General features: G+C 49.1%; 1 protein-coding gene across 10 annotated transcripts in view; it reads right to left on the bottom strand.

Moving 5' to 3' along the window:
* Positions 1 to 823: 823 nt before the first annotated feature.
* Positions 824 to 21,880, bottom strand: part of RNF185 (ring finger protein 185) — a 29,426-nt gene continuing 8,369 nt past the window's right edge. For 4 of the 10 annotated variants that reach the window (XM_042234857.1, XM_012098067.4, XM_027956810.2 and 1 more), the window contains 7 exons: positions 20,373 to 20,501; positions 15,440 to 15,662; positions 12,716 to 12,734; positions 10,560 to 10,672; positions 9,092 to 9,146; positions 5,050 to 5,167; positions 824 to 3,199 (listed from right to left, as the gene is read on the bottom strand). In XM_042234857.1, coding sequence (XP_042090791.1) covers positions 3,102 to 3,199; positions 5,050 to 5,167; positions 9,092 to 9,146; positions 10,560 to 10,672; positions 12,716 to 12,734; positions 15,440 to 15,615 — 579 coding nt within the window. In that variant the 5' untranslated portion in view covers positions 15,616 to 15,662; positions 20,373 to 20,501 and the 3' untranslated portion in view covers positions 824 to 3,101. Of the gene's footprint in view, positions 3,200 to 5,049; positions 5,168 to 9,091; positions 9,147 to 10,559; positions 10,673 to 12,715; positions 12,735 to 15,439; positions 15,663 to 20,372; positions 20,751 to 21,880 lie in introns of all 10 variants that reach the window. The other 6 variants (XM_060401329.1, XM_004017488.5, XM_042234858.1 and 3 more) reach the window with 2 other exon arrangements.

Below are 21,880 nucleotides of genomic sequence, written 5' to 3'. Positions count from 1 at the left end.
CTTGCCTGGAGAATCCCAGCGACAGAGAAGCCTGGTGGGCTGTAGTCAGACATGACCCGCCGAGGGTCGGACCCCACTGAGCGACTTCACTTTTTCACTTCCATGCATTGGAGAAGGAAATGGCAGCCCACTCCAGTGTTCTTGCCAGGAGAATCCCAGGGACAGGGGAGCCTGGTGGGCTGCCGTCTATGGGGTCGCACAGAGTCAGACACGACTGAAGCAACTTAGCAGCAGCAGAGCTCCCTTATCTTTGCATTTTCTACTACATCTTGACACTATTCAACTTGGTAACTCTGAGGTCAAAGTTTAAGAGGGTGAAGAGAGCTCCTCTCAGAGGGATGACCTGTAGCTCTGATGTGCTGGGGAGCCTGAGGCTGGGCCAGGTTTGTAATCCCACCATCTCCCAAGGAGCTTTACAGAGCAGCACGGCCCCTGCTCAAGGTGGAGGGCGCAGCTGGAGGACTAGACAGCCTGCCTTGTCAAGGAACACGGAGAGACATGCTGACGCTCAACAACCCGATTTCCTCAAGGCTCTTTCGGGCCACAAGCTAGGCTCCATGGTGGCAGCCTGCAAGCTTCAGATTTCCATACACTTATCAGAACTGGGTCTGCCTGCCAGACAGGTCACAACTTGGGTGGGGCTGTCTCTGAAACCAGGGCTCCAACCTAAGCTTCTCATTTCAAGTATCCACGGGTGTTTGAAGACTTTCATCTTCAGTTTAACATTCTTGAGGACACAAAGGTGCTTTGAAGAGGCCAGACCAGTGTGACGAGTCCCCAACCCATACCCCCACTCCCCTGACACAGAAACTCCACAGCTCAGTTATGTAAAACTGTTTGTTTAATTCTAAATCAAATCGCTTTCACAACAGTGAAAATTAGTGACTGGGCAAGGTGTGCCACTGTACACGGTGTTGTTTCCTGACAGGTGGCAGGAGGGGCTGGGGCCCAGAACATAGAAACACACACACGAGAGAGGAAAACTGCCTCGGCAGAGAGGCTATGTGGTGAGCCTGCAGGGGGCTCAGAAGGGGGCTCCCTGTCGGGGCTGGGCCAGCAGTCCCAAGTCGGCTCTCCTGGCCCAGCTCCTGGCAGAGGGCGAGTGGGGACCTGCAAGGTTCAAGATCAGCACTGGGCCAACCTGGCTTTTCTAACAGTTTCCTGGGATGCCTTTGCTGGTGGAGCTCGCCTGGGCCCACTCCACTTCGTTGAAGGGTCCAAATTATTTGTCTTCCTACCTGCAACCCTTTCTTTAACCTTTCTTCTGCAGACCCATTTCTGTTGGATCCATCCAACTGAAGTCCTCTTGCCCATCACTAGGTGGGGCCATCGCACTGAGAAACTTCAGGGGCCCTCACCAGAGGTGAGAAAAAGAGCACTTTTCTCCTGTGGGTGCCCAGGGAATGTTTAAAATCCATCAGGCACACTGTAAAGGAGGTGGCTTATTCCTACCAAATGGGTTCAGTAAACGAACCACCTACTCAATACTTGTGTTTTGTCGGTTTGAACACTGAGCTCTGGCACTGAAAGCTACGGGGCTGGGGAAGGGGGCTGCAGTGGAGGGGGCAGAGGGCCTCCCTCATCTTCCTCCAGGTCTCGGTCTCCACAGGCTGTGCAGAGCTGTATCTGGAACACACACTAGGGGGGCTCTCTACTGGGGTAAGCCCAGGAGCAGTGTGGACCGGTGACGGGAGAGCACCCCAGAGTAAACCCACCTCCCCCGACCCTGAGGATCTCTCCTGTAAGAGACTCGATTTCTAGGAAGAGGCCAGATTGGCAGAGCGAGAACCTTCCCACCCGGTGAGCTGGCCTGCTGCCTGCACCACACTTCTTCCACCAGATTCAGAGGAAGAAGCTTTTGAGATTGAAAATCAGATCAAGGGCTGGGGAGGAATGGCTTCCCTGGACGTTTCCAGAGGAAGGTTTCCACGGGAAGACCGCATCCTCTTATCATGCTGAGGCTCCTGGTCTCTGTGCCCGGCTCTACAAAACACCAGGGGCTGCCGGCTCTGGAGGCGCATGCTCCCCTGGTTTTAGCACACACATAGAAGGTCTTGGAGCCACACCAAAATCAGAGTCACACGCTGGTCTCCCCGTCCCTGCCTCTTCATTAAGGACAATCTGGCTTCTGAGGAGAGTGGTCTTCAACATACTGCTGGGATGACTCAACACGGCCCCCCAGTTTCCTCTGGGGGGTCTGGGAGAGGATGCACCCAGAGCTTCTGCGGCCTTGGGATAGCTGCTCATTCAGTCCTTTCTGCATCCGAGCTCAGAACCCCACCTGAGTCCCACAGCAGGTCTCTCCTAAGATGCAGTCGGGCCTGGGCTCGGCAATCACCTGGGTTGGTGCCCCTGGGCAGGAGGCAGATGTGCACAGTTCTGGAGGGTGAGGTGATGGGCAACCACATGTCTCTGTGGGTAATATACGTCAGGAAATCAGGAGGTCATTCAGGCCACTCTGGAGCCAAAGACACTGAACAAGGCCCAGAGGCAATCAATCTTTGGGTCTCTGGTGAGTTCATGAATCAACCCCAGCTCCAGCTGCTGCAATAAGGATCTTAATAGAACAGCCATTTCATGCACGTCTGCTGAGGAAGAGGAGAAAACAGGACAGAACAGCACTGGGATGCGACAGGGGAACCTCTCTGCTCGAGGAGTCCCATGACCTCAGAGGCCACTCACCAAGGGGTATTTTTATAAAGAGATGGAAGAAAGTTTCCATACTGGGTTCATCCCTTTGTCTTTGTACTGTTAACTTCGGGTGAAACTGGACAGTTCCTCTTCTCCTGCTTCTCCCCTGTGTGGAGTCAGGACCTGCTGAGCTGGCTGGACAGGATTTCATGGTGTAACCAGCTGAGAGACTGACTCGATGCCGAGGCCTGAGGTTACAGCAGGTTGTGTACAGCAGTGGCCAGACTCCAGGGTTCTCAACGGCTGGTCTTGAGTTCCAAAGCTCTGCTGGAGAAGCAAGACTCCTTGATGTGTCGCTAACCCCACTGATTCCAGGGGTCAGGATTAGCCAGGAAGTCAAACATCAAGAGTGGGGGTGGCGTATCACTGGTCCAGCGGCCCTGCCGTGGATGTGGGCCGGGAGCCCAGCATTAGGCAATCAATAGCCAGAACATGATCACCAGGGCCACAAACAGGAAGAGGCGTGAGAGGAACTGCTCGTCCACGTACTGGGGCGTTCCGGGGACAGCTGGAGGGACACAAGGGAGGGGAGAGGCTGTGAGAATGCAGCAGCCGTGCTCATTGGCCGCTGGGTCAGAAGTCCAGAGCATCAAGCTTCGTCTCTTTACAACAGAATCCTGCTACACTGAAAATATTTCCAACCCCAAATAATATCAGACAAAACAAAATCAGAATTATTTTAAAAATGTGGAATCATGTAACAACAAGGATAAAAGTCTCCAGTTTATCCTAAGAGGGTTTTTGCCTGCAGGTGCACATAAAACAGGAAAGTCTTGGAGGAAAAGAGGAAAAGCTACTCTCTGTTAAGTATCTTATGTGTGCTGTTTAGTATACACATTACGGCCTGGTAGGTATTTTTATCCCATTTTGTGTAATAAGGACTGAAGCACAGGTATGAGGGAACCTTCCCAACATCTCGAGGTCCATGAGCTGGTGGAGACCCCGCAGCTGTGCTCTCAGCCTCTGCACACTGTCTCTGGGTTCCGGCACTGGTGAGTCAGGAGGGGTTTCAGGGAGCCCCATGTGGGGTGTCTTCCTTTTTCAGAGGCAAGAACGAGCGCCCAGACAGACAAGAAGACCTGTCTCCCTTAGTGCATAGCAGGCTCGGGGCAGAAATGGGCTGAGAGCCTGGGTCTCCACTCCTCTCCGCTCTCAGAAAAGCTACTATGCAGAGCTCCTCCTCCTGCCTGTGGGGCAAGGAGTTAGGAGAACCTCCATCCCAGATGGGCAAACTGTACCCATCACGACAGGGAAAACCGCCTGTGACTGGGGCAGGGGGGTGCAGTGGCCCGCGGTTAGCCTGGCTGTGAACTCTGTGCGCCTGGGAAGCCCCAGGCGAGGCGGGGCCAGGATGGATGGAACCGTGCTGCCAGGCAGGCGCCTGCTCCTCCCAACGCCCTGAATGGCTGCTTCGGAGCAGAGCACACCCGGCGCTGCGGGACCTCTCTCCTCTGGTGAAACAGCAGATGGGCAGGGGAGAGACTTCTGGGGCAGAGGAAGGCAGGAAGGCCAGTCCCCAGATTGCATGGGGCTGCGTTCCTCCCCAGTGAGGCGTTCTGGTGGAGCCAGGCAGGCTGGCAGGCAACAAAGACTCATGGATTGTCTGCCATGTGCCAAGCACCAGGGTGGAGGCACGAGAAGAATGGACAGCTCAGGAGAGGCTCCTGTCCTGAGAGCGTGAGCTCCTGCTCCAGAACCATGCACCATGCCCTGCACACCAGAGGCACCAGTGAGCACAGGCAGCACTCAGTGGCCTCGGCAGCTCCAGGGTCAGGATCCAGGCCCAGGCATCAGACTGTAACAGAGCCCAGGGCATCTACCTTGCCACCCTGCCCTACACTGAATGAGCTGGCACTCAAGCTGACTGAAGGGAGAAAGGCAGAAGCAGGTGGCAGACCCAGGCAGAGTTCCCAGAGGGCTGGGACTTAGGACCAGCCCCATGTGCATCCTGGGGGAAACTGGCCAGAGATGCTAGAGAACCGAGAGGTCCTGACTCCACGCAGTCTCCCTGCCCTCCCCACCCGCAATGGTCAAAGGTGAGGGGTATGTGCCCAGGATGATGCTTCTACTCAGCTGGTATAGTTTATCCCTTTTCATTTTAGGGGCATGGGAAGTATCTTGGGAACCACTACTGAGAGTTTTCTGATTTGTAAAATGGAGCAGGACCCCGAGTTTATGATGGAAAGCACTCTGAACATGCCTAATGCTTGGTAAGTGTGCAGTGTTATGACCAGGACTACCAGTAATCTGGAAAGAGTTCAGCGCATTTTGAAAAGCCTGATTATCCATGTAGTAACATACATACTGTGCAATTCCAAGGAGTCCGCAAGCAAAATTACCGAGAGAACAGGGTCTTACCTGGAGGAGGCCGCCCATCATTTATGTTAAATGCTGTGGCAAATATACCAAAGGGAAAGGCCCCAATTCCAAAAGACATCTGGAAGCCACCATCTCCGAATCCAAACCCTTGGAATCCCTGTGTGGAAGAGACTCTCTTCAGAACCAGCAGGTTTCTCCCGTACCTGTCACATGTCACCTTACATACGTGTGGCACCTCCCACCCTCTTTTCCTCCCATCTCAACCCCAAGGCAGAGGAGCTCTGCTCTTCTGCCCTTCCAGGCGGCCCAGCTAAGGAGCTGTGAATGTCAGAAAGGGCTGGCTCTGGCCCAAAGTAGAACTCTCTGCTGATGCATGTGAGGGTTCTCAGAGCCCCAGGGGTTCTTTCCCAGAGTCCCACACTAGCCAGAACACTTTTCATGCTTTGTAACAGCCGGAGTGGCAATAACTCCTATGCCCAATTACAAAGGAACACAGAGCAAGCTACACACTACCTGTAACAGCAACAGAAAGTGGAACCATAACTAGCCAACAATAGAGACCATGATCAAAATTTCCATACATCCTCCCAAACAACACTACGCTGACTACTCAGGAACACAGAAAGACTCTTGTGACAAGTTATCAGATAAAACTGTTTGAACACCATGATCACAAGTACAAGACAATATGCACACAGGTGGAAAAGATATGGCTAAGTATTCTCCCTCAAGTTTTTCTTTTAATATTGTCACAGAGAATTTTAAAACTTCAAAACACTTTTTTCTCCTGATTATAAAAGTAATATATGCTTGCTATGAGAAATTCACATATTATAAGAATAAATGACATAGAAAGTCAGAGGTCTCCTGTTTACCCTCCACTTCTAACTCCTGCCTGCAGTGATCACTGTCAGCAGTCTGGTACCGTCCTCAGCTTTTTTCTCTATAATGTGTTCTACACGGCATCATCTTTCACATGAAAAGATTCAGCAAGAACTACAATACTGTAAATAGGTTAACTCCTATTTTCTAAGGGCCAGCTTTGTGCTGGGCACCAAGTGAAGTACTGGGACACTCAAATCACATTTAATTCTTACATCAGGATCACCCACATTCACAGATAACCAAACCAAGGCTCAGAAGTGAAATAACTTGACCAAGGTCACACAGCTGGTAAGGGGTAGAGTTTAGATCTGAAACTAGATCAATATGGTCTGAAAATCCATGCTTTTTTCTAATATTTATGTGGCTACACCAGGTCTGCACTAGTTGTGGCACGTGGGATCCAGTTCCCTGACTAGGGATGGAACCTGGGCCCCCCGCCTTGGGAGCTCAGAGTTTTAGCCACTGAACCACCAGCGAAGTCCCAAAGCATAGTGTTTTTATTTTTTTGGCAGCACTGAGCAGCATTCAGGATCTTAGTTTCCTGACCAGGGATAGATCCTGAGCCCCCTGTAATGGAAGTGCAGAGTCTTAACCACATGGACCCCCCTTCCCCTGCCATGTTCTTAATTATTGTGCACATGTTAAATAAACTCTCCTCCTCTGCATCCGTGGGAAGATCCTTAGAAGAAATGATTTTAAAATAATTTTAACAAGAAAAATTGTTGGGCTAACTGCTCTCCACAAAGAGCTGACCGGCTGCACTTGTGAGTCTTTCGAAGGTCATGGAGGTGGCCGCCCCCATCCCTACTGAGTGTAGCCTGGCACCAGCCCTGAACTTCCTGCTGGGCCGCACTACCTATAAAGCCTAACAGCCGATTTTGATAAGATGAACAGGGAAGGAAAACAACTGGTTTCCATCTCCTTGGTACAGAAAAGCCTCCAACTCAAAACCAGCCTGGTGGAGTCTAAGGGGTCCTGGGATCAGGGCTGCCTTACCTAGAAAGGTGCAACTGTTGCATCAGGAACCACCACCTCATTCAGGGCCAGCCCAAGGACTGACCCTCCAGCCCCACTTCCAGCAACACCTGTGTAACCCCACAAGGCCTCACATGCGGTGGGCTTCTGCTCCTGGGGCAGAGCAAGCAAAGCCTGCCTGGCGGTTGCGAGTGGGCGCTGGTCGACATCAAAGGTGCATCGCAGTTTTCACAGCCAGGGCCTCTGCCTTCCTGGGGCCTCGGATTACTGTGTTAGGAGCAATGCTCTGCTGGGAACCAAAGCCTGGGATGGTTAACGTGAGGTGATCTGGTAGTCAAGAGGCAGGACTTCAATACAAGCCTGGTCTAGGTTTCAGCTTTGTTTGTGTGGCCCTGGACAAGTCACTACACAAACCTCAGTCTCCTCTTTTGTTCAGTGGGTTGATGTAAGGTTTAAATAAGATCATACGTATAAAGCCTTAACATATAGCTCTATGTATATAATAATCATTCATCAAGCGTTCATTGCTGTTATTAAGATCCTCAATCTGAAAGCAACTAAAAGGTCCTTCAATGAAAAAAAAATTATAATGCATCAAAATTCAATGAAATAAGTAATTATTTTATTATTATTAAAACTAATAAAGAGGACACAAAGAACCTCATGGAAAATATTGTCAAAATTAAATTTTAGCATTGATCAGCTATACCCCAATACAAAATAAAAAAATTAAAATAAAATAAAATTTTCTTGAAAAAGAAAGCAGAATGCTAATGGCTACATAAAAATATACATACACAAGCACACAGACAAAGAGAAGATGGAGAAATGAAATATACTTGTTTTGTGCAAATTTAAATGTGCAAATTTTTAATCCAGTTAACTCTACTTCTAAGAATTTATCCCAGTAATCGTGAACCTGCAAAAAATTTATAAATTCAGCAGAGGGGGAATTCTCTGGTGGCCCAGTAGTTCGGACTCAGGGCTTTCACTGTCGAGGGCCTGGGTTCAATCCCTGGTTGGGGAACTAAGATCCTGTAAGCTGGCTGTGCAGTGTGGCCAAAAAAAGAAATTCATCAGAGTATTTTTTAAATATAAAAAAGAAAAGGAAGCAGTTAGATATCCATTCAATCCAAAGGATTAAATAAATTACGTTAAGTCCATCTGAACACTTAAACGGCAATTAAGTAAAATAGTACTGATGCAAAATCTCAAGATACATCATTACAAACCCCTCCCTCTCTGAGGATATTTCTCATTATACTGCTTCACATACACTGTGTTTCTACAAATGGAAGGTCATGGCAACCCTGCATCAAGAAAGTCTACAGGCATCATTTTTCCAACATCATTTGTTTGATTTATCATATTTTGCTAATTGCAGTATTCCAGACTTGTTCACTATTATGTTTGTTACAGTGATCTATGATCAGTGATCTCTGGTGTTACTACTAAGACTTGCTGAAGGTTCAGATGATAGCATTTTTTAGCAATAAAGTATTTCTTAATTGAAGTATATACTTTTTTTGGCCATAATTTAATTTACTGTCTAAAAATTATGTCTACTTATTACACGTTTAATAGACTACAGTGTAAACATAACTTTTATACGCACTGGGAACACCAGAACAATTGTGTGGCTTGCTCTACTGTGATACTCACTTTACTGTGGCAGTCTGGACCTGAGCCTGAAATATCTCCTGGGGCTGCCTATGAGCGCCACAGATGCAGGGATCTTTAGAATGTTCACTATGTACATCATCAGTGCCTGGACTGATGCCCAGCATACAGAAGGCATTAAATAAAATTTTAAATAGAAATATTTTTTAAAATAAACTTTTTAATTTAAAAAGAAAGAATAAAAATTTAAAAGGTGGTTACAAAACAGGAGCCAAATGCCGTAAAAATAAAAATATATCAAACAGATACAAACAGATGTATCTATACAAACAGATCTGTAAAAGATAAACACACGGATAAATCTATAAAGTCTGTGTACACAGATAATTATAGAAAAATAGAAAAGTAAACAGACCAAAATGCTTCCAGTGGTTATCTCTGAATAGTGTGATTGTAAGTTATTTTCTCCCCTCTTTTCCTTTCTGTATTTTGCAAATTTTCCTTTACTTTTGTAATCAAGGAGAAAAAGTGTAGGGCCAAGAGGGAAACTTCTAAAGCCAGGGGCTCATTTCAAGAAGGTTTGTTCTAGAATTTTCCTTACCCCTCTGTTCTCTGGCTCTGGCCTCTGTCCTTGAGGACGGGGAGGGGTCTTCTCTCTGAAACAGAAATGGTGTAAAGTCAGTCCATTAGGAAATGCTTTGATCTGTTTCCTGAGTGGGATAGCCCTTCACCAAAAAGGTCAAGGCCAGGGCCCCTTTTCGTGCCCTGCACATGAACCAATGCCCAGTCAGATCAACTACCAACTCTGTGCTACCTGCAGTTGCCTTTCCCTAGTGTGTAGAAAACCAAAGAGAAAACCCACTTGCTACAAGATGCTCATCAGATTGCTCTTGGCTTACTCCTCTAATAGAGAGCTGGACCCAGACTGGTTATGACTGCCAGTGGGGCACTGTGTCAAAAAACCCAAAACCCAAACTGAAACAGAAGATGGCCTGTCAGCAGAGAGGGCTGAGATTCAGGGTCTCTCTATCCCGCCCCATCACCTTTAGCTTTACCTCCCACCACCCTTGGGCAAGTACTTGGCACTATTCTTTTGCCTCTGGACTGAGGGCTCGTTACCCACCAGGCAGCAAGCTATGACAGATGCCGCTTCTGAAGTGCTTGTGGATGAAAGAGGGCTGCAGCCTATCACACTACCGTGCAGAAGGCACTTCTTTAATGGAGGTGCCAACTGAATGGAGCAGGGTGCAAGCGACTAATGCGGGGAGAAAAGGGGGCTTCAAGGAGGAGGTGACTTTAGGCTGCTCATTAAAGACGGAGAATTTAGAGGAGGAGCAGGGAGTTGAGCAGGACCAACAGGGTAGAAAGGGCAAAGGGACAATAAATACAAAGGCTCATGAAGGTAAAAGGGTAAGTGTGTCCCTTAAGGGAAGGCCAATGTGTCTGGGTACAGGGTATGCTGGAGTGGGGCAGAAGGGTAAGAGATGCTGCAGGAGTTTGGGGGGGCGGAGAGAGAGAGTCTGTGTGTGTGCCTGTGTGTGTGATGCAGGAAGAGAGAGTGTGTGTGGGGGAGGAGCTGCAGGCAGAGTGTGTTTGTGTGTGTGCACGCGTGCATGCACACCATGCAGGCTCTCAGTACCTGTGTCTACAGCATGCCAGACCTGCTCATGCCTCCATCTCCAGAAATCTCAGGCCCCAGGAAGCCTCCCAACCCCGCCTCCTCCTCCGACTCTACACCACAGCTACGGCCACTGCCCTCCCTGCAGAGCCCCCACTGGACACCCTGCTTCCCAGGCTCCCCCACAGCGCGCTGCACGCCTGCGGCGGTGGAGTCCGGCACGCTGCCCAGCACATGACCTGCTTGCGAGCAGGTGCTCAGAGGACGTATGTGTTACAGCCCAGCAAGTGGCAACCTGGCTCCGCTCCCCTCCTGGCTGACTCCCACCTGGATCCCAAGCCTCTGGAGACTGAGGGTCTCTAAGCACCTACTAAAGGGTGGGGGTGAGGGGTACTGAATAGGAATGAGTCTGTGTCCACGGGGAGCAGTAAGAGGGGCCCCATGGACTCACCTGGGGTCCTGCTGCCCAGTGCTGCCCCTGCCATAGAGCGGGATGACCTTGTCGCGGCTGATGCCAGCTTTGCACACTGGACACACCTGTCTGTTAGGTCTCGTCTCCAACCACTGCAAGCAGGAGAGAAAAGTGCATGAAGGGTGCAAGCCCAGCAGGCTGGGCCGTCAGGGCCAGCAGGGGACCAGAGGCCTCACACTGGAAACATGAGCACCAGCAAGGAACATCTCAAGGAACCCAAGTCTCTCATCCTGCACCTGGCGCTTGATAAATATTTACTAGTGGTGCAATCAAAATTGCCTTTAAATGCCATCATAATTAAACAGGCTTTTTAATGCTTCGTTCTCTCACAGGGCTTCCCAGCAGGAAGAAACTGCAGGCCTGGAGCTGTGTCAAGAGGTCGGACAGACCCAGTCTCAGGTTAGGCTGCAGATATAACAAGGGCTTCCCAGGTGTCATAGTGGTAAAGAATCCACCTGCCAAGCAGGAGATGTAGGTTTGATCCCTGGGTGGGGAAGATCCTCCAAGAAGAAAATGGCAACCCACTCCAGTATTCTTGCCTGGGAAATTCCATAGACAGAGGAGCCTGGCGGGCTACAGTCCATGGAGTTGCAAAGAATCAGACACAACTGAGCACGCACATGTAAGTATAACAAACTTTATTTTTCTTTTTGGCCACGCCGTGTGTTATGCAGGATCTGTTTCCCAACCAGGGGTTGAATCCCCACCCCCTGCATTGGGCGCACAGAGTTTTAACCATCAGACTCCAGGGAAGTCCCAATATAACACACTTTAAATCTCCACCTCCCCTAACAGATCAATTGTATGATCCTGACAGTCATATTTTTCTGTTTCTTGTTTTTACAGCATTTCCACAACAACTATGTACCTTAGTCATCAGTATCTAGACATAAATTGACCATTTTCTGGTTATTAACTATGTGCTAAGAATAGGTTTTTCTTATTATCTAAATTTGCTTAGTGTTTTTTTATGCACTTTCATTAATTTTTGCATTCAACTACTTCTTTCAAAATTAAAAACAATCCCGTTTTGAGTTTTCTAGGTCCTTTCCCTGGTTGTATTAAAATAATTTTAATTTTCTCAAAAACAAAATTAAAATAAAAATACATTATGTTAGTGTCTTTGTAGACATTAGATACTAATTTATAATCTCTCTATGTATATATACACACACACATACACACACACTCAATGTTTATCTTAAAGCATAAATTGTACCTTTAGACACAGTGACATGTCGTTTATCACACAAATGTGAATCTAGAACTTCAGGGCAAGGAGAGCGCAGCATCTGACGATTTTATATCCTACTGCCTTTATTTTACTGTCAAAAGCGTGAAAATGTGCTGCGTGCTCTCTACTGATTTAGAACAGACGTGCTCCATCAGGATCCACTGGGGTCGGAACGCAGAGCCCAGAAACACAGTGGAAAGCCCTCTAGCCTCCTCTGCTTCTCCCACTCAGATTCTGAGGCTCCAGCGGTCTGGAACTTCTAACCTCCCCCTACATTCCCAAGCCACCTACGAGTACAGGGCTTGACTGCCAACAACCGTGGAGACTGTCAGCCAGCAGCGATTATTCACAGCCAGCTGTCAGTGCCAGGCCCCGCTCTGTCCCACCAAGCAGGCGCCTGGGTCTTGGAGAAGACTTACTAACTGGTTCTCATAATAATCAAATGCTGGGAAAACAGACTTTTTCCTTCTCATAAAAGCTCTCCATTGAGACTAAAAGAGTTCTCCTCTTCCTAGTATTTTCAAGGCCTTTAAGACTAGAAAGATCGCTGCTATGATAGGAGGTACTTTTTATAGAAGCGCAATCTCAACAATAAAATCTAACATGCTATCACATCCAACCTGATTCACACATGAGGGCATGAGGCCCAGAGAGGAGCAGCTTGCCGAAGCCACAACGGGCCCTGGCAGCAGTCAGGAGCGTCCCACCTGGGGCGCCACTGACCTCTTGTTTCATCAAGTGGCTGTCAGCAGGCAGGTGAATACACAGGGTTGGGGGGAACGCAGGCAAATAAGCCCACAAGCAGGGGAGACTGCAGCTGCTGACAGCAGTCTCCGGAGACCAGGGGTGTCTTGTGCAACCACAGCTGATGAAAGACAAAGTAAAATGAAACGCATCTTACCTGATGTAAACACGGCCAACTGCAGGAGTCCCCAGGGCAACCATTCATCAAGGAGAAAGAGAAAGGCAAAAAAATGATTTCATTAACAGAAACACTGGGTAAGGTGGGAGCAGAAAGAGGGGCAACAGGATTGAACTGCGGAGCACTGCAACCCGCTCAGAGCCTGTGGGGATTGCTGGTGTCAGAAACTGGGAAAGACTAAGCTAAAGCCACAGAGAAAGGGAAGCAATGGAGACAAGACCCGAGTCTCTACCCTCGGAGTCCCACTATTTATGAAGATCCCCAGGCTCCAGACCATACCCAAACCAGCTTCTCTGCAAATCGACCTTTGGGGGGGGTTACGACCTCTGAAGGAAACCAACAAAAGCTAAGGATCGTCTGGGCAGGGAAATCCACGGGGGCATCCTCACATGAACATGCACACACGGCCTACTTCAGACTCAGTTTCAGTGGGTTCACAGCCTCCTCAGGCTCACGAGGAAGGTGGGATCCAGACCCAGTTTTACAAAATCTTCAGGCTGTTCTCAGCCCTGAGAGCTCTTCAGTCAGGAAGCAGCTTAAAAGTTCAAGGGCACTATACAGACGTCGTGAAATAATGGAAAGAAGGGGACGCTGCTTGGCAGAAAGGTCTACCTTCAGCTTAGGGAGAGGCTGCTGCCTGAATTCTCATTTTACAAACAAAGAAACCAAACTCTGAAACATGAAACCACTTGCCTGTGGCACCAGGACTAAAACAGAAGTCCGGGCTTCTCTGGCGCAGTGGTGAAGAATCCTCCTGCCAATGCAGGAGACATGGGCTCAATCCCTGATCCGGGAAGATCCCACGTGCCACGGAGCAGCTAAGCTCATGCACCACAACTCCTGAAGCCTGAGCAGCCTGCAGCCTGCCCGCCGCAACAAGAGAAGCCACTGCAATGAGAGGCCCACAGCTACAACGAGAGAAAAACCTGCTCAGCAGCAGAGGCTCGGCACAGTCAAAAACAAACAAAACACAAGTCTTCTGGCTTCCAGTTTCCTGTCCCTCTGCTGCCCGGCACTGGTGCAAAAGACATTCACAGAATCGAAGGAACAGCTACTCTGCCTCCAGATTTACTCTTTCTCTCTTCATTCACTCGTCCACTCAGCTAGCAAATACTTACTGCAAGCCTGCCAAGTGCCAGGACAGGAGAAAACGCAGGCTCAGACGCTAATTCCTTTCCCAATTACTGACCAACACTTTACCCTCAGAACCCACAAGACACACCCTCCCTGGACCTAACAGACACCGGACTCCAACATTAAGCCTGCAACCCCATTCCCAACAGAGCAGAGGGCACCCCAAATTGTGGCAGCTCTCCAGTGGCAACTTTCCTCACAGGCTACAGGGGAGAAGACAGGGTGCCTCTCCAGGAAAAATTCTGGATTCTAACGATGGTGGTCACTCCCAGGCATTAAACAACCATTGTGTGCTGGGCTGTGGCTGAATGGCTCTTCCTGTATCAGTGTCACTCAACAGTCGTCACACTAACCTTCAAGGCACTGCAACCGTCTCCATTTCACAGACAAGGAAGCTCGGGTTCAGACCAAGGACAGCAGATCAGCAGATGTGCTTGGGGACAAACCATTTGGGTTGGAAGCATCTGTTTCATTTTTGAATCTGTTCTTTCCAACAGTACCCTGACTGATTTCTTAATGTTTTCAAATCTTGGTTTTATGATACCTCAGTCACGAAACTAGAGTATCTTCAATTTCTAAGAGACAGCTGATGACAAACAGTTTTTGCATAAAACTTAATAATCACAACAAGAACTGCCAAAAAAAAAAAAATCACTAATAAATTTATCCTTTTCCCTGTTGCCAATTTAAACTTAGTGACACATTATTTAAATGACCCTTTCTTCACACCACTCCTGTGCTCAAAAATATTCAAAAGCTCCATGTTCTGCTCAATCAAATCTAGGTGTGACAATCTGGCCCAATCCTCCTCTAACCATCTTGCTTCTAATACTTCCCTGCCCACACAGCAGCTTCAGGTCTCCCATGAACCCGACCATGCAAACTGCCTGCCTCAGGCGGCACGCTCTGCACCTTACTTGGGTGGCACTCTCATCCCTCTAGTTCCCCCAATGTGCCCCTCAGGGTCCAGCTCAAAGCAAGAGGAAAAAAATAAATCAATAAAATCTTGACATCCACCCAGATTCTCAGAGCCAGGAGGGGCTTCTGTAAGCACCAAGGCTGAAATGGACACTGACTCTGGGACTTCATTTTGATAGACGTAAAATATGGTAACAAACATCAGGATCACAGCTAACAGGTAACATTTACTCCATGCTCTTCCAAGCCACGGAATGCTCCCAACAACCCTACAGAATGAAGCGCTGTGTGTGGACGCCCCTTGCCCACGGCCACACGGGAGGAAAGCGGCGCAGCCAGGACTCAGGGCAAGGTCCTTGCTCAGGGCCACTGTGCTGCAACTGCCTCTCGGCTCAGGGCAGCGAGTGGGCACGGAGCAGTGCTCGCTCAATGGTGAGCACCGTCACTTCAGCGATGAGGACAGGGAGCCCAGGGCGAGGACGGGACCTGTCCAAGGTCACTCAGTTTAACAGCAGCACAGCGGGGATGAGGACCCAGGTCTCCTGCCTTAGGGCCTGAGTGTATCAGGACCCAAATGCTCCAAAACTGTCCAGGGCCACAAGCTTTTTAAACTGGGCACGTGTCCCCCAGAAGAATGGAAGGGGTACTGACCAGAAGAGGTGGCCGCACAGGCTGATGACGGCGTCCTTGGCTGTGTCCAGGCAGATGTTGCACTCGAACGTGCTGTCCTGGCCCCCGCTCTCACCGGCGCCGTTGCTGCTGCCGCTGGGCCCCCCTGCACTGGAGTTGTCAGGGGACGCAGAGGCCGAGGGCCCCTTGCTTGCCATCCTTGGCTGCCAGCAAGCTCGGGGTGAAGATTCTCCCCAGGGAAATCCTGAAAGGCAGAGACATGATTGCCCATTTCTGCAGCCCACTCCCTGTGCCCCCCTCCACACCAACACCCCCATCTTCTCTCACATCTGGAAATTCAGATTATGACTGAACCCCTGAGACTTCCTAGAAGCGGCAGAGGGTGGCAGTCGTGGGGTGTTAGCCAGAGAAAAATGACTCAGAAACTTTCCGTGAATGTAGCCCAGAATGGACCACGTAAATAACACAGGGCGCAAATAGAAGACAGCCTCCACTGGAACCAGGACCCCATCTCAGTGTATTTCCATTCTCCCGGGTTATTGCCCAAGTGATAAATACATGCTCAATCAGACTGAAAGTTCACAGGCAGTCCTCTTAACTCTGGACGGCCTCTATGTTGGTGGTGAGTCTGTTCAAGCCAGAGGATTATGACCAGCACACACCAGAATACAAAGAAAACCCTGGAACCTTGAAAGGTTAGGAAGCTGGCAAGGACCAAAAGAGTCATCTGGTCCAACATTTTCCACACTGCCATCTTTTGCATTTTCCCTTCTGCTAGGCTGGAATCCTATCTACCTTATTTTGTCTAAATCTACCAACTTTCAATAAAGAGAAGGCTATATCCATGCTGAAAACAGAAAATCAGTATCATCTACCGTAAGTAAAAAATAAATATAAACCTAATGAAGGAAAAGCTCTTATCCCTCAGGAAACTGCAGCATGAGACCTCTTGGCTGACTAATGGATGCAGAGCTGAGGCTGGGACTCCTGACACAGTCTGTATTCACACCACCTCTGCACCACCACAGACCAAGCCAGGCACCACCCGCCGGGAGAAACAGACCACCGTTCAAGACCACCTCCAGTTCAAATATCCACCAGGAGTTGAACAAGAACAAGCACGAGACCACCAGCAAAGGATACCCAGAAATTCTAGGTGCAGAGGAAGAATCGGTCACCTCAGGAATTCAAGGGGGAAATGCTAGCTGGCTACCAGTCAGAGAATCAGAGGCTTGGATGCTGGTCACAGTTGAGCCTCCAGCTTGCTTATAGTGGTTCCAAGACCACTTGCTAGGTGGTCTTGAAACCCTCCCCTTTCCTCTCTGGGCCACGGCTTCCTCATCTGTAAACTGAGGCACTGGACTCCACGGTCTCCAAGTGCCCCCTCCTGCTCTGAGGCTGCTGCAGCAGGCCATCCCACTCACTCTCTCCAGCGCAGGTAGGCCCACCACAAGTCTGGGACTCACCCCTCGAGCGACAGAAGACCTCCCTGATTTCAGCTTCCAGGGTACCAGGAGATGAGGACCAAAAGGCCACAGTCCTTTCAGGCCTAGGGCCTCCCTACACACCACGGACTTGGAACTCGGCGTCCACGAGCACCCCTCACCACGACAGCAGCTCAGCAACTTGAGCAGGGAGAGGCAGCCAGCTCAGAACCACTTTTTCACTCAGTTACATCATTTTACATAATGTCCCAGAAGAGCAGCTAGCTGCCAGCAGCACTGCGCCGTGCTGGCCTCCGCTCCAGGGCCTTCCCCGTGGTCCCGGGCTTCCTCCTTTCCACAAGTGTGCTCTCTTCTTCACAGCATGGAGCTTTCTGCGAGGGCCCCATTATGGCCTTTCTTTGTCATTCCAACTCAAGCACCCTGACATGTGTGTTTCTTTTAAAGATATATATATTTTTAAATTAAAGACTATGTGTACAGATCTGGAAAGACAACCGTCAGTCAGGTCCACCGATGGAGCTTAACGACAGTCGCCTGATGTGACGCAACAGGAAGCACACAGCACCACCAGCAAAGTGCCCTCACCCTGACCCTCACACCCTGAAACAGACTCTCACCAAGTCTGTAAAACAAACGACCGTTGTCAGAAAACACGGGGCACAGGTGCACGTGTCAAACAACTCCAGGGAGCTGCAATCAGCAAATTCAGAATGTAGGAGTTTCTACAGGACACGTAACCAAAGTTCTCCAGAAAATACACAGCGCGGAGTTATAAACTGAGACCTGAGACACACCAGCCACTGGCAGCACGCGGGTCTCGCTGGAACCAAATTCACACCAGCCACCTGCACAAAGACGTTTGTGAGATGGGTGACAAAAACCGACTCAGCCTGGGCATTAGTTTATACTAAAGAATTACTGTTACTTTTATTGGTTGTGATAATGGCATATTTAAAATTTTTTCACCTGCTAGATATGTACAATTAAGTCTTTATGAAGGAATGATAAAATGTTTGGGACCTGCTTTAAAGTACTCGAGGGGGAAAAGTGAAAGTGGAGAAAAAAGATGAAACAAGGAGGAGGAAGTTGATGATGTTGGAGCTGGATGATGAATGCATATTTATCGCATTATTTATGTGTGCTTGAAAATTTTCCATAATAAAAGGTACTTTCCAAAGAGGTCAGGCTGCAAAGAGTATGTGTTTGAGTTTATTTAGGTGAGAAGAAATAAATTATGTAAATGAGTGTACATCCACACATTCACAAAGGAAATGTCTACGCGGCACACACTATGAACTATCAACAGTCGTTTCTGGGATTAGGAGGGCTGGGGGACTTTGCAGGTGGGGGTCAGAGGTCCTCCCTGTTTAAAATACTGACATTTTCACCTGTATTCTAAAGTCAGACAATAACAATGCCCTTAAAAAACTTTTTCCCTGATGTTTCACTTCCCAAACCTGAGAGTTCTGAGATGAAGTCCTGGCTCCACACTGACCAGCCGTGTAGCTCTGAGTAAAGGCCTTGATGGCTTGAATGTCTTATCTCACCAGAAAAATGAAAACATCACACCTCCTACAGGCTGCTAAGGTGGCCGTGTGAGATAACGCAGTGACCTGGAGGAGCCACCAAGGGAGGAGGGGGCTGCTGCTATGGGGAGATGCACATGCATCCACTGACCCCAGCTCACTGCCCTCTCCACTCGCTGGCCCCACAAGGCTCCACACAGCACATTTCCTACAGAGGCCTACGGGGACAGTCGGGGTCACGGCAGGTGGCAGGGTAGGAATGGCCAGGGGACAGTGACAGGTCACCTCAGAGTTTGCAGGGAAAAGCAGTCCTGCAGCAGGCCAGGCACTGGGACAGGCTGGCATGTCCCAAATCTAGGTAGACTATATCACTCTCATTCTAATTCTTAGCAGACTGATCACGTGGTCCCTACCTAAGCTCTAGAGCTTCATCCCAGTAGGCACTCAAATATTTGCTGAGTGAGTGGGTGCAGACACGCATGACTGGTTCCAGTCAACTCCCAGGCCAGCCACACACATAAGCTCTCTCCGCAACGTACCCTGGGCCCCATCCCCAGAGCCTCCTCTCTCCACCTCTGCCTTCCCTCAGGCACAGGAGCCTCACCGCACCAGGCCCTTCGCCGGGGCCGTTCACTAAGCACCTGCAGAACACGATGTGGACAGAGCCTCTGGGACACTGGTCTAGAGAACAGAGGGCCCTGCTGGCTCAGGAACCAGAGAGACTGGAGAGGAAGTAGACCCCGGGCGTATGTGCGCTGCCATCCTGCTGAAAGCTGGCCTGGTCCCCGGAGGGCCTCGATCTGGACCTGACCACAAATGAGCCCTGCAGTAGTCGGTTGTGTGCCTTTATCCCTACCCCTACCGTTCTTCACTCCTGATCTGAATGCGCTTTCCACTTTACAGAGGACATCAGGCCAGAGACGTCAGAGGACCTGCCCAATGTCAGGCCACTGCACATGTAATAATTCTGTGCCCAATTCAGACTTTCCAACACATCAGCACTCTTTCCACTCTTACCTGTTGCCCCTTTAACATGCAGCAATACTAAATTAAACATCTGGTTTTTGCTTTTCCTCAAATGGATTCCTCTAACTTTTTTGTTCTTTGCAGTGACTGCAAAGCAAACTCACCCTTCATCCATCTATGCCTGAGACCAAAGGATCTCTCCTCCAACTACGATGGAGGCCTGGTGCTACCACCTGGGGTGACGGAGTCATAAAGAAGAGCAAGACCATGCTGAGTCCCTAGAGTCTAGAAAAGGAGCTAACTGTAAGAATCCTTAACAAGGAGCTCCATCAAACTTGCCTGTTTTTCCTAAACAAGGCACCCTCCCAGAGATCTGGTTCCTAGACTCCCTTGATTTAAACAGGACCTGGAACTGGATGGTGGGATCTTTGATCTTCATTGTAGGATCTTTAGTTGCAGCATGTGGGATCTAATTCCCTGACCAGGGACTGAACCTGGGTCCCCTGCATTGGGAGCAAGAAGTCTTAGCCACTAGACATCAGGTAAGTCCCAAGAACGTGTATTTTAAATAAGTGTCCCCACAGTCCACTCCAGATAATTCTGATGAAAGATTTTGGAAAATCAGCTCTCAAATAGGAGAACTCTACCAGAATGCAGTTTGGAAAGACAATAACCTCAAGGCTTGTCCTTCAGAATGCCCAAGCCTAGCTACAGCCCACAAGGGGCCACGGAGAGATCAGGTCAACTCAGGGGGTTGGGGGAGGCGGGGACAAGTCTGCTTCAGACCAGGCAGCACCTGGACCATCCGTGACAAAGCTGATCATTTAAAGAACAAGTTCACACCTTGCTCTGAAAAAGAGCTCTAAGTCTGAGATGTCCAAGGCACCACACATAGTGCTGGGACTAAGGCAGGTTTGTAATACTCCATGATCCCTTAGGAACGCCAAGCCTGGCAGCTGGAGCGGACACACTGGGCAACCTCACTCCTACGACCTCCCCAGAGCTGGCCTGGCTTACCTCACAGGAACGAAGCAGAAGAGAGAAAGCGAGAGCCGCATATCCCCGAAGGAACCACCAGGGAACTTGAGCTCGTGAAGAAATCTCTTTGCAGTACTCTTGCGTTCAGCTCTCAGGTCCTAGAGAAAACTGCAGGAATGCATAATCTTCCTCCTCTGCCCCTTTAACTCTAAGAATTCCTTGCCCAGAGTGCACAGAGGCATCCGGAAAGGCCGGTTCTAACTATGACGGTTACAGACTTGGATGGTAAATAACCAGCATGGCGTGAGAGGCGATCCGGCAGAGGTCTTGTCTCTACGGGCAGACACGCGCTCACACGGAGGTCTTCTGTCAGGAACAGTGGCGAGCCCCAGCCTGTCTTCACGGTTCATCAAGCTGCTGCTGGACACACAGGCAGGGGGCCCACATTCTAAGAACGCCGACGTCACACTCACAGAAGGTTAGAGTGAGAGGGAGTCTGAGCAAGACGACTGAACTCGGAACACACAGAAACCAGGCCCTAAAATTTTGGCATCTAAGTAAAGTTTTGGTCACAGTTAGCTCACAAAGGCCCAGCCCTCAAATACGGGACCAAGGGCGTGAGTGGACTTTCAGGTCCAGAAGGACAGAGGAGGCTAAGCAATTGGCCTCTTTTCCTTAGGGCTGCACTGGTCCTTTTCTTGGGTATCTCTAACCTATCTGTCCACCCAATTCCAAAGCAACCATCAGAGATTTATTAATGATTCTATTTGCCAGGCATTCAAGGCATAAATAAAAAAGGGTTTCAGTCTAAAGGGAGATACAGGCAAGTGAACCAACAGGCAGCGCAGTGTGCTGACAGTGGTGTGTACAGAGTGCCCGAGGGGACACAGGACAAGTGGACAACTCAATCTGCCAAGTTCAGCGTGGCTGGAGCCCAGAGCTCATGCGGGGGTAGCAGGGTAGCAAGGTCTGCAACCAAAGCAGGAAGAAAAGCCTGGACATCCTTGTGCCCTTCAGTCCTCACCTGTCAGGCTGACATGCCCAGCTGAGCCACCTAATCCAGACCCACCTCACCTTCCAAAGGCTTCCATGATCCCAATGTCTCTTCCTATCTCCACCCAGCTCCCATCCCCTGGCTAAACTAAACTGGTACATTCACAAGACAAATTATAAGACCACTAAAAATTACCCTTCTATGAGGATTTTGGTTGTGTGGGAACTTTTCTATATAACATAACGTTAAGGAAAAAAAAGGAAAATAGAAAATTATATACCAAACTGAACATACTGTATAATATTAACAGGTTAAAAGATAAAGAAAAAAACTGGAATGGGCCCAAATATTATCTGTAGTGGTATCTGGATAATGGAACCATGGGCAAATTTTTAAAGCTGCTTTTACACTTAACTGTACTTCCCACTTTTTCCATAGTAAGTACTACATTATTATTATTTTTTTTTTAGTACTACATTATTAAGACACAGAAAAATATGGGAAAATGTTAAATGTCCCAGAATTTCAGATCTTAGTACAGGACAAAAAGGAA

This window comes from Ovis aries, chromosome 17 (assembly GCF_016772045.2).
Source record: "Ovis aries strain OAR_USU_Benz2616 breed Rambouillet chromosome 17, ARS-UI_Ramb_v3.0, whole genome shotgun sequence".
Classification (NCBI taxonomy): Eukaryota; Metazoa; Chordata; class Mammalia; order Artiodactyla; family Bovidae; genus Ovis; species Ovis aries.
Note: the sequence above shows the minus strand (reverse complement) of the source record. Positions and strands in the feature narration are given on the sequence as shown.